Genomic DNA, 16,011 nt, shown 5'->3' with positions numbered 1-16,011 from the left:
ATGTTGACCAGGCTGGTCTTGAACTCCTGGCCTCAAGCGCCCCTCCCACCTTGGACTCCCAAAGTGCTAGGAGTCACTGTGCCTGGCCTGATCCAGTCTGGAGTAGAGGAGGAGATGGTTTCCCAGAGAAAAGTAATAGGTAAACTGAGTAAGGTATACCAGGTAGAGTGAACAGGACGTACAAAGACCCAGAGATGGTGTTAATTGAAAAGTTGGCTATGAGTGGAGAGGAAGAGGAGGGACAAATGGTGGGCAATGAAGCCTGAGGGCCTGGCAGCCTCATAGGCCACATTACATGCCACATTCAGACTTTATCCTGAGATGAACACAATGAAGGGTTTTAAGCAGGGGAGGGAAGTAATCAAATCAGTCTTTTTCTTGGCGGGGGGGATGGAATCTTGTTTTTTTTTTTTTTTTTTTTTTGGGAGACGGAGTCTCGCTCTGTCGCGTAGGCTGGAGTGCAGTGGCCGGATCTCAGCTCACTGCAAGCACCACCTCCCGGGTTTACGCCATTCTCCTGCCTCAGCCTCCCGAGTAGCTGGGACTACAGGCGCCCGCCACCTCGCCCGGCTAGTTTTTTTGTACTGTTTAGTAGAGACGGGGTTTCACCGTGTTCGCCAGGATAGTCTCGATCTCCTGACCTCGTGATCCGCCCGTCTCGGCCTCCCAAAGTGCTGGGATTACAGGCTTGAGCCACCGCGCCCAGCGGAATCTTGCTCTTGTCACCCAGGCTGGAGTGCAATGGCTCAATCTTAGCTCACTGCAACCTCCACCTCCCGGGTTCAAACCATTCTTCTGCCTCAGCTTCCCAAGTAGCTGGGATTACAGGCACTTGCCACCACACCTGGCTAATTTTTGTATTTTTAGTAGAGACGGGTTTTCACCATGTTAGCCAGGCTGGTCTCAAACTCCTGACCTCTGGTGATCCACCTGCCTTGGCCTCCCAAAGTGCTGGGATTACAGGCATGAGCCATTGTGCCCAGCCAAATCAATCTTTTAAGATAAATGTCTGGCTACCAACATGGAGGACAGGGGATTGGACCAGGGCCCTTGGGGCTTTTCCTGTCGTTGAGGTTCTAGACGGTGGTGGCTTCCACTAGGGTGGCAGGGATGAGATTAGTAAGAGGCAGATGCATTTCTGAGATATTTAGGGGCAAAACTGACACTCTTCCTTCCCTGGAAACATCCAAACATGGCCACATCCATATCCATCCTTGGAGAAACCAACATTAAATCAGCCCATTGTGCAACACCCTTGTCCACTTCTAGACTGTGCTCCAGAATCGGAGACAGTCCTTTACTAATCAGTTTGGGGAGCAGGATGGGCAGAGATCCCCAGATTCCTTTGGAGGCAGTGATGGAAGCCTGCTTAGCCTCTCCCAGATGGGACTGCAGCCCTCCTGAGACTCAGCAGTCAGGTAAGGAGGCAGTTCTCTGGCAGCATCTGGCGCACATAAAGACTAACTTGGACTCAACATGCTGGGTGACGAGAAGCAGTAGGATGAGGTAGGAGACACGCTGGTCACAGCCTGCGTGGGCCAGACCCTGCTCAGGGACTTTTCTGCAGCTTTAGCAGATGGAGTTGGCCCTGGCTGATGGCTTGGCAGTTGTGGGGATGAAAGATTAGAGATGCCCCAGCCCATTCTAAGGAGTGCACCACTGGGTGCCTCTGTGGGGCTACTCTGCCTTTTTGGGTGGGAGAATGTCAGGTAATCTCACACTTAAAATGTTCACATCCATTAAAAAGTTCACCTTGGGGCTGGGCGTGGTGGATCATGCCGGTAATCCCAGCACTCTGGGAGGCGGAGGTGGGCGGATCACCTGAGGTCAGGAGTTCAAGACCAGCCTGGCCAACATGGTGAAACCCCATCTCTACAAAAACACACACATACAAATTAGCTGGACATGATGGTGAGTGCCTGTCATCTCAGCTACTCCAGAGGCTTAGGCAGAAGAATCGCTTGAATCTGGGACGCAGAGGCTGCAGTGAGCCTAGATTGTGTCACTGTACTCCAGCCTGGGCGACAGAGCGAGACTCCATCTCAAAAAAAAAAAAAAAAAAAAAAAAGTTCACCTTGATGAAGTAAGCACTGTGTTTCTAGAATCAAGTGCTGCTTTTTGGTGTTTAAAAAATAAGCTAAGGAAATCCAAGCAGTACAGATGCCCCCCAGTTCTGCTACTGCCACTGAGAGGTGAAGCAAGGGCTCCTTGGCCTTAGCCTTCTGACTTACTTGCTCACACGCACACACCGAAGCAGAAAAGGTTTAGTTTTTGTTTTTAAAGCCTTTTTATTTTTTTTAAAAAAAACAAAAAACCCCCAAACAAAAACAAAACCTAAATTAAAATATTTCCCATTGGAGGCTATTTCTTTTTTTGTCTTTTAAAAATTTTATTACACAAATATCACCCATTCCCACGTGTCAGAGGAAAGATGTCCTTGCTCTCTCTAAAACCAATAGTGGAGAACTTTTAGAAAACAAAACAAAGTCCAACTAGCTTCCTCCTTCCCTGGCCCAAAATAACCTCAATGTGTCAACTGAGATAGCATAAGACTTATCCCCTTAATGCTTACATTTAATTTAAACTTTTTAGCACAACATTGGAGATTGACTCTAAATCAGCAACAAAAAAATATATATTTACAGTATTTCTCCGAAAAACAAAAAACACAACCAAACCCTTTAAACATAAGTGACTTTAGGAGTTTTATTTATGGAGCAGTTATTTTTTTAATCACCAAGTGATTTTATATTATATATATATAAATTTTCTTCCTTTCCTTTGTGGTTTTTCGCCCCGGTGCTTGGAAAGATGGAGGCAGGGGTTCTGGTCCTGCAGTCTGAGGGCAGGCTCTCCTGGCAAGGCCGTGTCTAAGAGCAGATTGTAGGACATGCGATGGACTCCCCAGGTTCCTCTGTCCCCCAACAGAGACACTTCTTTCCTCCACATGGACCAACCCTCACCTCTAAAAACCATTTCCCCTCAGTCCCAAAGAAAAGGAAAACCCAGCAAGGGCATGGTCCATCTGCTGCCTCTTCTGGGCTCCCTTTTCTGCTGACCAATTTACGTGCACGGTAAAAATGCATGTTTTTCCAAACCCCCAAAAACAAACATAAAAACCAAAACCCAAAAGAAACCATTGGCTTGGAAATTTCTGTGGATGAAATGTCCCAAAGTCAGAGGCACTCTCCCGGCACAATCCCTGCTCTGAAGGGGTCTCTCCACCTCCCCTTTTATAAAAAGACAACAAAATAAAACAAAGTAATCTTTTCAGTATTTTCCACAGGAGCAACCAAAGAAAAAGGCAGGAAGCTTCCAATTATAGGTCATTAACAATAATAAGGTTTTTGCTCAATACCCAGGGTTCTTTACAGAGAAGTTCCCCTAACTGAGGCACTCTGGAATAAGTCACTGGCATTTCCTCGAAGTTTCAACCCCAGATTACTGGGGCCTGGAGACCAATGGAAATGGGCAGAGGGTCATGGGAGCAGACTGCTGTTTGTAAGGTGCAGCCAAAAGATTCAGCAGATTGGAAGAAACAGACAAAATGCCACCCCCTACCAGGACCCAGTTTCTTCTAAGACGGCCAGTTAATGCCAGGGTCAAAACTGGGCTAGGTGGCAGAGGGGACCCCTCTGCCTCTATTGCTTTGGAAGTGGCAAGGGTGCAGTTGGCGTCTCTCTTCTGGGTGGCTCACACTTCAGACCCCTGGTGCCTAGGCTCCATTCCCTACCTCTGTAGGGCTTCAGGAGGAGGAAAGCCTGAGACTGGGCTACAGGAAGAGGGACAGAAAGGGACTGGGTTGGAGGACCAGAAGGCGGGGCGGTGGGGGGAAGAAGAGGTTGTGCTATCAGTATCCTTACAGAGGGGGAGCAGAGTGCAAATTTGCATCAGTCATTTATAAGCTCTTGCCATAGGCTGCTGCTACTGAGCATCTCCTCACACACTTAAAAATATTGACCCAAAAGAAATTCCGACCTTTTTTTCTTTTTTTTTTTTTTTAAAGTGCAAAAAGCTCTCTGCTGCCCTAGAGAGAGGATCTTTGGACAGGCCGTTCAATGCAAAGTAAAAGGGGGCAGCTGATGGGGCTCGACAAAGGGCGGTGGAGCGGGAGACACCATGCTCCCCTCCCTCCCTCCCTCCACATACACGCGCGGAATACACTCAGCCACACACACAGAGGCACATGCACACCCCCTTCCATGGCTGCAGGCAGAGGGCAGGTGACTGGCTTCTAAGCAGGACCCCCTGGCTGCCCTGAAAGGTCAGTGAGCCACTGGGGCTAGACACAGGCCTAGGCTCAGGGGGCTCTGCTAAACCAGAGGCCTGGAGGAGCCTGGCTGGGAGGCAGGTTGGGGCTTGGCCCAGTCCTCTGCCGCCTCCAGCTTGGGGGAGATAGGCTGCTCCCTCTGAGGACGTGCATCCTGGGAAAGCCTTCTTCAGGCAGAATGAAGACACATGGAAAAGGGCAGTCAGTGGGAGGCAAAAGAGAGAGGGGGAACAAGGAGATGGTGCCTGTCTCAGAATCCACTTGGGTAGCAACGAAATGGGTGTGTCCCTGGGGTAGACAGTTCCAGCTCCTCTGAAGAGCTTCAACCCCAATAAGTGCAATAAGGACCTCATAGAGACTAGCAAGGAAGTCGGGTAGGCTGGGGTGGGAAACCTAATTATGTGAATGAGCACGAGTGCTGGGCAGAAACAAGCTCAAGGGAGAGGAAAGGAGGGAGAGCACAGTTAAGGACGTGAGGTTTGGGACATCTCAACAGCACCAGTGTGATCGGCACGGGTCTGGAACTCCTGGGGCTGCTGGCCCCTCCTGCGTAAGCCGGGAGAGTGTGATGGAGGAGAGACACGCACTGGACACCACAAGGAGAACCTGGCCGTGGAGACAGGGCCGCTTTCTTCCCTGGGAGTTTGCTCAGAACCAGGCACTGCTGGGGACCATGGGTGAGGAGGAGGGGCACAGGGCCCAGTGCAGATGAAGGTTGCACAAACACCCCAAACTGAGAGCCTGGTCTCCTGGCAGGCGAGTAAGCGAGCAGGCACCTCGACAGCACAGCCTGTGCTTTCCCCTCAGATCAATCTGCTACTCCCTTTTCCTTAGGAGGGAGAGGAGCAGGCAGGTAAGCCTGGTGTCCACCACCCTCTCTGCCCCACCTGTAGAGGAAGGGCTCAAGGGACAGGAGAGCAGAGAGGGAGTGTGACGCTGGCCTCAGAGCCCGTGCAGGGTCGAGGAGAGGTTCTCCTCGGTGGGGAGTCAGGGGAAGATCGGTTTCCTGTTGAGTCTGGGCTGGGTGTGTCTTAGCTGATCTTCTGTATCAGCTTCTCGTCAGACAGGCAGTAGAGGCTGTTGATGGACAAGTCTGAGATGAAGTGCTCGCAGGCTTTTCGAGTGATCTGCTTGCATCCTCGAAGGTCGATCAAGGTGACGTTGGCAATGCGCCGTAGGTAGATCAGGGTCTGGTCTGTCAATTTATTGCAACCTGTTGGGAAAGTGGACATAATGACAATGCTCACATACACACAACCTTCCTCTGCCATTCAATTCCCGTAGCCGTCTTCCTTCAAAATGCTAAACAAAAGCCCTCTTTGTCCCACAACTCCCTGGCTCAGAGACCAAAAGTGCCATCAGCACCTCTAAAGGGACCCTGCTGCCTCACTCCCATCACCATCTGACAACAAGCACAAGGGCTGCAAGGCTGACCAAACTCCAGCTGGATGTTGTCTGCGCACACAGGCAACCAACTTAACTACTCAAGGCCTCAGTCCCCCATCAAGTTAAAAAAGGGACAGAAATCCATGTCCTTGTCCAGATGTGAAGAAATGAGCTAATGGAGCTAATGTGAGTCAATGAACAGGCCCAAGGTCATTCTGGTTTACTGATCAAGTTCCAGGGAGGGCTGGAGGCAGGGGGCACTGCTGCTTATGAACAACAGTAGTGGCATACCTGCCATATTGAGCTCTGTGAGAGAGTAGCGAGTGGAAGACCCAACAGCGGTGAGTAGATTGGAGGACTGATCTGTAAGGTGGCTGCAGTGACTGAGGTCGAGTCGAGACAGGAGGGGCATGTGGCGAATGATGAGGCGAAGCGTGGCATCTGTGATGTCAAGGCCTGCCAGCCGGAAGTCAGTCATGTTCCGGAGCTTGCTGCGATTGTCCTGACCTGCACAGGCAAGACAAGAGTCTAGATCAAAACTCTCAATTCTCTAATCCAGCTTCAAGGCTCCAGGCAGCAACAGCTACTTGCTGGCCAGGGCCCCTGGAAGGGGTTAAGTAGAACTGCCCACACCCAGCCCTGCCTTCAGGGTGTGAGCACTGTGTGGGCAGTTTCTAGGAAACCAGACAAGTTTTCTTTCTTCTCAAGCTGCTAGATTATGCCTCATGCACACAGCAAAAGGCTATGTGCAGAATGCTCCTCCCCTTCCAATACCACCACACTTTTCTAGACCATCATGCAAATAGCTTTTGACTCCACCTCAACCATAAAGCCTTCTCAAACTTTTTCAGGCTTACACTCTCTGGGCCCCAAACTCCACCGACTCACAAAATGGACTTACTCCATTGTTTGTAGGTAGTTATCTGCTTATAGTTACCCTATTCTTGTACATAGTCCATCATTCTGTTTTCATTTTGTGCTCTTCTATTCTTCCACAGCATCATTTCTGAGACTACCTTAGCTTCTGAGGACGAGGTCTGTTTGGAAGACAAAGCTACCCCAAGACAAGCACCAAGAAGTCAGGCCCAGAGCATACCTGGTTTATCAGCCGGTGGAGTAAGCAAGTCCCGAATTTGAGGGTCCTTGATTCCTACTGCCCACCGAAGATCAAGGGTCCTGAGAAGGGGGCAGCTGGAGGTGCTGAGGGCAGAGACTGCAGACCAGGAGCAGCCTGCTAGGAGGAGGTCTTTCAGTCCTGCAATGGATGGAATGAGACACGTAATAATACACTGTTTCCCAGCATACTCAGAGCTGTAACGATCTGAGCAAAGTGAACAGACTTCCAGTCTAATAGGAGAGAAGGACTATGTCTAATCTTTTAGTCATCCAGCTCAAAGATTTCCAGGGTATCCTATACTACATCTTCTAGCTTTAGTGGTAAATTGATTGCTTAGTTCCCACCAGAGCAATACAAGGAGGAGTGACTTCCTGTCTTTCCAAGAGCTCAAAATGCTGAAGAGAACAAGGGCTTATAAGGAGCTGACCAAAGTAACATCTGACTCAAATTTCCCCCTTAGTGGTTATGCTGAGGAGAAATGCAGGGCTGGCAGCAACACTGATTCCATTCTCTTTGCTGTCCACTGCAGTGATTGGCCTGTCAGTCCAGAGTGCTGCCTTGGAGACTGGCACTTAAGATGGCCCTGGGTAAATCTCTTGCTAAGCAACAATGGCATGGGACTGCTGCCCTACACTGCCCTCAAGTGATGCTAAGAAGCACGGCCAATAATGCAACTTTTCTTGCCTGCTCCTTCTGGGCCCCTGGAAAGACAGTGGCAGGGCTGGTCACCTACCTGGCAGCCTATTGACAAGCCATGTCAGTTGCTTTTTAGAGATGTTGGTCCAACTGAGGTCAAGGCTGACTGGCTGCCTCTTGATGATGCCACTGAGGGCCTGGGGCACAATGGCCTTACACCTACTCAAGTCAATTTTTGTCCAGAGTCTCTTGTCGCAGCACCTGTGATAGAAGGGAAGAGAACTTGCCTTCATTAACTTGATATACCATCAGTGGAGCTCCCATCACAGGCTGCTGATGGCTTCTGGGTAAAGCAGAGCACCTGAGGCTCATTCTCCCTGCGTTCCTCTACAAGTGTACAGGGATCACACCTTACAATTTTTTGCCTCACAGAATAGGCAAAAAAATTGCCTTGGGCTCTACAACAACTAGATGCTTTGCAAACCTATATGTTGATAGTATATAACTTGACCACTTTACCCTGATTTATTCTGGAGTGTTTGAGAACATAACAGTTGTTAGGGACACACAGCAAGCAACAGTCTATAATCCCTTTATCTGCATTAAAATGGCATGGTTCCTGCTGAAGTGTATATAAGGGAGCCTCTTAAAGTTTCTAGACATCTTACTGTCTAAAGCTAAGAAGGCTGCTCCATTCTGTCCCTTGTCAGTCTCTCGCAGCTGCCTGAAATGCAGGGTGCTACTCAGCACATCCACAATTCACCCTGCCTTCAGCCCATTACTGTATCAGGTCGAAAGAGGCTCTTTATCAGGCTTACAGAGTCCTCTCCCACCCTCAAGTTCTGCCTTGGTGCTATCCTGACATTTTCTAGCCAGTCCAGACCAGAAGTGAAAGGGACAGGCTTGGTTTTCCACTGCAGTCTACAAATCTACAGGCCACAAACCACAACATGCTGGCTTCCATTTAATATTTTATAGCCCCTGCCCCCCAGCCTGGTTGGCAGGGGAAGAGAGACAGCACATAATGGGAATCTGATGTGCCTTGCCCTGAAAACCAAGAGGTAGAGTCAAGCAGTCCTACTAGTCCTATACAGAGAAATATTAAGGAGAATTTAGATACGCTATGCATTAATTCAGATTTGGGAAATAAACTCATGTTTGCAAAGAACAGGTCTATTTAAAGACTGAAAAAATTTTACCAGTGGCACATGAAGCTTCTATGGCATAAGCAAGCTGCTGACAATACAGTAGATTTTGCTGCTGTAAACCCGAGCATGCATCAGAGTCCCCTGGAGGAGGGCTTGTTAAAGCAGACTGCTGGGCCCACCCAAGAGGTTCTGATTTAAGAGGCCTATGAGGGCCCTGACAGTTGACATTTCTAAAAAGCTCCTGAGTGAATGTCACTGGTCAGGACACCACACTACTGTAATAGGATGTGTGTGACCCAGATAAAAAGGATATCTCCTACAGTAAATATATACCAGAGCTTAAGGAAAAACCAACAATGCCCAATGGGAAGCTCCTTGTTCATTATCACTACGAATTTTTTCCCCTAAGTGTCTGTCCAACTTAAGAAGAAACGGTAGCTCTCATTAAGGAAGCTTCAAAACTGGACTCTGCTTGCTGGAAAAGGGAATTCTGATCCAGGTTTGGGGGGATGAGCATTGAAACTGAAGAAAAATATAAGCACCTTCAAATTCATCTTGAAAAGCATGCCCACTTCTCTCACTGAATGGGAAGGTAATTGAGTCAGGGGCTTAAGTGAGGTCATCTGTGTTATCAGCACCAGAAGAGTGAACAGAACATCACAGGCTCTCAACCAACACGTGATGAGTTCAGCTGACTTGAGGAGGAAATTTTCAGCCCGCAAGACTCTGAAGTTTTAGCACAGACTACAAACCTATTCCCCAAATCAGTCTCCCTCCCCATAACAAAGAGAGATGGGAAAGTATAGAGCAGGGCCAGGAGGCAAATGGCTAAGGTTCCCTAATGACATCTGTGGGCACAACTGGCCCACATCTTTAAACAGGACCCAAAGTTTGGGAAAAAGGGTCAATTCACTCCTCATAGGACCCCACAGGCTTTCAGATGCTAAGGTGCATGCTGTTCTCATATGGAAAACCTGCCACCTACTCCCATACCCCTAATTCCTGACCCCCTGAATCCCTGCTCACCATTTATACCACGTCTTGCACACTCGCATACATTCACAAAGTTCTCTGCGGCTGAGGTAGCGGAAGACAGACATCCAGACCTCCCGCTGCATCCAGCTTTCGTCTCCATCCTGAGCCCAACTGCCCCGGCCATTCAGCCTGGCTGCACCCCCCTCCTCTGCACTGTCATCTTCCTCCTCCTCCTCCTCCTCTTCCTCCTCCTCTCCCCCCAGCCCCTCCTCATCCCCACGCTGGGGGGTTCGGGCTGGGCAGTGCTGCACTAGCACACGGGGGGAATGGCGAAGGTTGGCAGAGGAGGCCGTGATGGCCTGCAGCTTGGGCACAATGGATGTCCCGTGGAGCTCTTTGGTGGGCCTCTGTAGCGTGACAGTGAGGTACGATCCCCGGATCTTGGCTTTCTCAACTTCAGACAGCTCCTTTTTGCCGCTGGGATTGTTCTCCTTTTCCCGTACCATGGTGCGCTCTGTGGCCTGTAGCCGCAGCAACTGCCGCCGTTTGAAGCGCTCATCGCGGCTGGCACTGTGGTGGTCGCTGGGGCCAGCCCCAGGAGATGACCGAGTCACCATACCCCGGGGGGAAACCGGGTCATGGATGAGCTGCAGCATGGAAGTAGGTGAATGAGGCGGGGGCGTGAGAGGCTCATCGCAGCTCCGCAGGGGCCGCAGGACTTTGGCTTGCACGGCTTCTTCGTCACTCTCTTCCATTTTCCGCTTCTGCAAAACAGGCCCAGAAAAGCAACATCAGTGCTTCCTTTCTTCCAAAGCCTCTGAACAGACAGGGTGGACCTCCCTTGCTCTCAGGGACCAGAGAGAAGAAAGGTCACTGTTGGAGAGGGGGTCATTCCCTCAGAGTCGGCCCAGGCTGGTCTCCAACTCCTAGGCTCAAGTGATCTGCCTGCCTTGGCCTCCCAAAGTGCTGGAATTATAGGTGTGAGCCACTGCACCTGGCCTGACCATTTTTAATTGTCTCTCTGACTTACCTCTTTCACCCAAGAGACGTTCTGTTTCACGGTGGAAAAAGCCCACATATACCATTTGAACTAAGATCCTGAGTCTGACAGCAGTAAACACCATTGGCTTCTAGCTCTACCAGAGTCTAAGTTTGACTCTACCAGGCTGCATCTTCCACTCCATCCCCCACGTGAATAATAAAGCAGAGAACAAGAACCTCTGTGAGAAACTGGGTTGCTACAGGGAGATTCACTCAGGAGTATGGTGAGGAATCCCACAAGAGCCCTCAACTTTATCTGTGGCATTTGTGCTCTCCAGATACTTGTCTTTTCCTGGAGCCCACTATGACTATGCTATGACAAAGCCCAGTAAACATGTTCCACTAGGAACCATATCAGTAGTTCAGGTTTTTTGCAAGGAGACTTTATGTCTCTAAGCAACAACCCTGGTATCTGCTCTTTTCCTCCTTACATTTTTTGATCATTATGGTTGGAAGAAAATTACCACCTTTTGGGTGCTACCTTTTCCAATGTATTAGAAGATAATACTAAAACATAGCATCTGCCAACACATCTGCTACAGCAGAGATGCAAACACTCAACATCACTAGTGAAGACACATGTAAATGCCACTAGCTCAAGAACTTGGGAGAACTTTGGCCCTAGTCAACTTCAAAAATCCTTGCCCTCAAAGACAAATAGATTGAAAAATTCAACTATCTTAGTATCCAAGTGGGAAGAAATAAAAAGAAGGTAAGAAAATTCCCTTCTGCCCCCTTCCCCGCTCCTGTGCAAGGGTCCTTGGAAGACTGGCACTCGGAAAGCCATCTCCTCCTGTAGGTGTCCACAGCTCGTCTTGCCTTTTCAGCCCGAGTAACTACAGTCCTTTTGGCCCTGACATTACTGGCAACCACTGGTCAGCAACCTCAGCTCCTTTGGGCCAAGGTCATAGCGCTGGTCCTCTCTGGGGGAGGGGCTGCCTCTGCATGACACATTTGGGCATGTGGGATGGGCAGGGTAGGGCTTTCTGCCAGGCCACAAAAGTGAAGATGACAAAAATGTGAACCTGCTTAACTGGAAGCTCAAGTACACTGCTGCACTCACTGGCTGCCTCAGGCCACTGCCTCCCCTCTAGTTAACATTCCTTAGGAGAGATCCTACTCACCTAATTTCTCTCCTCAAATAGCCCAGTCGTGGTTCCTCTCTTTGTAGGGCCCCAGAGTATAAAAGGACCTTAGGAATTTACAGATTCCAAGTGGAATAATATTTAGTAATACAAAAAACAATGCTACAAACTCTAACAAAGAAAATACTAAAAATTAACCAAAGAAAAAACATACCAAACCAAACAAAAATAATCTCCTAGGTCAGAGAAACCATGTGAACACTAACGCAAAGGCAAAAGTATATCAATCCCCCACATTTGACGCCTCTTTTCTGTCACAGTGCAAATCTGATAAGGTTCCTTTACCTGGGCTTTCTCCGAGTTGTCCTCCTGGTAGCACTTTGGACATTCCCAGCAATTTGGCAATTCTTCATTAAGCAACCCCTCTCCATCCATCTATAGGAAGACAGAGATGTTTTTAAAAGCCCATCTCTCAAGCTTCCTTTATCAAACAATAACACAGTTGGGAAGAGTTACTCACTAACCAATAACATTGGTCCATAAAGGGAGAAAAACTGTGAGCAATCGAGCCCCAAATAGCCAATGGTGCTGAACCTGATATTGACAGTGGGGCACAGGTTCTGATAGCTTGGGTTTAGGGACTAATGCTCTAGTCTCTGTGACTCAGTGTTCTCCACTGTAAAATGTTGGCTGACATTACTACCTTCACTCTCCCTCAGGAACTAACACCCACAGAGATACAACAATATAATTGCCAGGGATACAACAAAACCCACCTTATAGGGTTGTGGTGAAGATTAAATTATTCATTGTGTAAAGAATTTAACAAAGGGCCGGGCGCGGTGGCTCAAGCCTGTAATCTCAGCACTTTGGGAGGCCGAGACGGGCGGATCATGAGGTCAGGAGATCGAGACCATCCTGGCTAACACGGTGAAACCCCGTCTCTACTAAAAAATACAAAAAACTAGCCGGGCGAGGTGGCAGGTGCCTGTAGTCCCAGCTACTCGGGAGGCTGAGGCAGGAGAATGGCGTGAACCCGGGAGGCGGAGCTTGCAGTGAGCTGAGATCCGGCCACTGCACTCCAGCCTGGGCGACAGAGCGAGACTCCGTCTCAAAAAAAAAAAAAAAAAAAAAAAAAAAGAATTTAACAAAGTACTTGGCATACGGCAAACCCTCTGTATTAGCCATTATCATCATCATGGAATACCCTATTTCACCAATTCTATGGGTTTGAGGTATGTTAATAGATGTAATATGTACCATTTAAATCTTCACCAAGTTATAACTAATCAAACAAACTTTTAAGATTGTAAAGCTGGCCGGGCACGGTGGCTGACGCCTGTAATCCCAGCACTTTGGGAGGCCAAGGTGGGCAGATCACTTGATGCCAGGAGTTCAAGACCAACCTGGCCAACATGGTGAAACCCCGTCTCCACTAAACACAAAACTAGATGGGCATGGTGGTACATGCCTGTAATCCCAGCTACTCAGGAGGTTGAGGCAGAATTGCTTGAACCCAGGAGATGGAGGCTGCAGTGAGCCAAAATCTCACCACTGTAATCCAGCCTGGGCAACAGAGTGAGACTCTCTCTCCAAAAAAAAAAAAAAAAAAACAAAAAAAAACATTGTAATGCCGTTGAAATATCCTAAGAATCAGGCCAGGCACAGTGGCTCACACCTATAATCCCAGCACTTTTGGAGGCCAAGGCAGGTGAATCACTTGAGGTTAGGAGTTTGAGACTGGCCTGGCGAACATGGTGAAACCCCATCTCTACTAAAAACACAAAAATTAGCTGGGCGCAGTGGCACGTGCCTGTAATCCCCACTACTAGGGACGCTGAGGCAGGAGAATCACTTGAACCTGGGAGATATCCTGCCACTGCACTTTAGCCTGGGCAACAGAACAAGGCTATGTCTCAAAAACAACAAAACAAAACAAAACAAAAATCCGGTTCTTCATTCAACATATGCTAATGTCTCCATATACTGACCTATTAATGTTTCTGTTATAGATTTGCTGCTATATAGTATTCAAAAAAACCAAAAATCTATAAAAGGTATACTTTTCACATTTTAACCTTTCTGAAATTGGGCTGCTTCTCATGAATGACAGTGTCTTATTATCACTGTCAGGCAACAGTCATGATTTTAGCTGATACTTTCTGAGAAGGCCAAGGAAACAGTGATTCTCCACAAGGCTACACAATTCGGATCACCAGGGGAGCTTTTGGAACACAAGGCCCATTGCTGGACTCAATCTCTGAGGCTGAGATCTGAATTTATTACTTTTTATTACTTTTTTTTTTTTTTTTAAAGCTATTTAGCTCTGCACTGATCCTGACACAGACTCAGCACTCATTAAATGTTACCTGATACTATTACCCTCACTCTCCCTTAGGAACTAATATCTAGAGGTACACTGAAGTATGTATCAGAGATGACTAAAGGCTTGAGGCACTGCAAAACACACCATGCAGTTCCATTATGGCCTGGGGACTCTACATACACTGTCCAGAAGCCAGATTGTAAGCTCCATGAGGACAGGAACTGGGTGTGTTTTGTGTACTGTTCTATCCTCAGGGTCTAATGCAGTGCCTGACACATTGTATGTATATGAATCAAGGGCTGATGTTAGACCACTGCATTATGTGGCCACAGAGGTGATGGCCTACAGTAGGGATGCTGGCACTCCCATGACAGGTGTCCCATTCTGTTGTGTCACTTACTCCATTAGCTGAGACTTAAGGAACCCCTTATAGCTCTCCTCACCTGGAGGCAGCCAGGATGAACAATCTCATTGCAGATACAGCATTCCATGAGTTTCTTCTCAAAGTCTTGTGTCTCTTCATTCTGATCCACCTCTCCACAGAGGGAACATGTGACTGAGTGAGGCAGTCTGGGCTACAAGAGGACAAAGATAGGATCCAAGAGAACTGACTCAGATCCTTATAATTTCAGTTTCCCTTAAACTGAAGATGGGAGATTTGGGTCCTATAATTCTCTAGTAAACACCTGGAAGCATGGAGGCAGGGTGGAGAGAAGGGAGGTTTTTGGTAGGAAAAATGACTGGGGAAGAGGAGGACTCAACCACCTGGGTACTAGAGACTAGTTTATTTTCAGTTGGCCTATCCTTGGCCTCCCCAGTCCTTTCTAATCTACTTGAAGAGGGGAAAGAAGGCAATGATTTGCCCTTCAAATGCTCGTCTCTTGTTTGGAATTAGGTAAAGCCAAAAGATTAAATTGGATTTTTAGTACTGGATACCTTCCATCTAAACCTGGGGTACAAAATAAAGCCAAAAAGGGAGTATAAACCTTTTCTTTCCAACTCTAAAGTCTCTTTAACTTTACACTATATGTATTTCAGTTCCTTTGGCACTGCCACCCCTCCCCCAAATTCTTTACCCAGCAGATCACTCACTGCCAAGCACTGTCGGAGGACACAGGACTGCTTCATGCGTCCAGGCCCCCCAAACTTCTTCATGTCTCTGCAGTAGTGGCAAACACCACACTCTCCTTGCACACAGGCTTTGCATTTTCGACATCGCACTCGTCTCCGTCTGGCTCCTGACACAATCGGGGAGGCAGCAGCTGGCCTCACAGGTGTTAACCGTGGAGCTGGTTTCATAGTGTGAGGCTTTGTAATGGGGATGGTAGGAACCCGCACCTTTGGCCGAGTGGGGAATTTAAGCTGGAAAGAGAAAGCAGTGAGGTCAAATATATCAGGTTGCTTTAAGACTGGAGAGGGTAGAAGATTACATGGTAGCATACCTAGCCCGGGGCTTGGCCCACTATGGCCTACGGGCAGATCTGCCCACTAATTGTTTCTAGAATAAATTTTATTAACATACAACTCATCTTGTGTATTATCAATGGCTGCTTTTTTTTTTTTTTGAGACAGAGTCTAGCTCTGTTGCCCAGACTGGAATATAGTGGCTTGATCTTGGCTCACTGCAAGTTCCGCCTCCCGAGTTCATGCCATTTTCCTGCCTCAGCCTCCCGAGTAGTTGGGACTACAGGCGCCTGCCACCACGCCAAGGAAATTTTTTTGTATTTTTAGTAGAGACGGGGTTTCACCATGTTAGCCAGGATGGTCTCGATCTCCTGACCTCGTGATCCGCCCGCCTTGGCCTCCCAGAGTGCTGGGATTACAGGCGTGAGCCACCACACCTGGTCAATCAATGGCTGCTTTCATGCTACCATGGTAGAACTGATAAATTGTGACTGTGGCGTACAAAACCTAAAATATTTACTATCTTGACCTTTACAGAAAAATTTGCCAGCCCTTGTCCTAGCCCTTTGGCCTACTAATTCAGCTGCTTCCCTTTCATTTTGCAGAGCTGTTAAGATTCATCC

General features: G+C 48.2%; 1 protein-coding gene across 5 annotated transcripts in view; it reads right to left on the bottom strand.

The window, feature by feature from the left end:
* Positions 1-2,379: 2,379 nt before the first annotated feature.
* The window catches only part of KDM2A (lysine demethylase 2A), a 143,127-nt gene continuing 129,495 nt past the window's right edge, over positions 2,380-16,011 (bottom strand). For 3 of the 5 annotated variants that reach the window (XM_003909488.5, XM_031653748.1, XM_009185544.4), the window contains 8 exons: positions 15,077-15,346; positions 14,428-14,559; positions 12,004-12,093; positions 9,584-10,296; positions 7,507-7,670; positions 6,753-6,911; positions 5,948-6,163; positions 2,380-5,483 (listed from right to left, as the gene is read on the bottom strand). In XM_003909488.5, coding sequence (XP_003909537.1) covers positions 5,302-5,483; positions 5,948-6,163; positions 6,753-6,911; positions 7,507-7,670; positions 9,584-10,296; positions 12,004-12,093; positions 14,428-14,559; positions 15,077-15,346 — 1,926 coding nt within the window. In that variant the 3' untranslated portion in view covers positions 2,380-5,301. The remainder of the gene's footprint in view (positions 5,484-5,947; positions 6,164-6,752; positions 6,912-7,506; positions 7,671-9,583; positions 10,297-12,003; positions 12,094-14,427; positions 14,560-15,076; positions 15,347-16,011) is intronic. The other 2 variants (XM_009185543.4, XM_021925499.2) reach the window with 1 other exon arrangement.

The sequence above is a fragment of the Papio anubis genome, chromosome 12 (assembly GCF_008728515.1).
Source record: "Papio anubis isolate 15944 chromosome 12, Panubis1.0, whole genome shotgun sequence".
Lineage (NCBI taxonomy): Eukaryota > Metazoa > Chordata > Mammalia > Primates > Cercopithecidae > Papio > Papio anubis.
The sequence above is the reverse complement of the archived record's forward strand: the minus strand, read 5'-3'. Positions and strand labels throughout refer to the sequence as shown.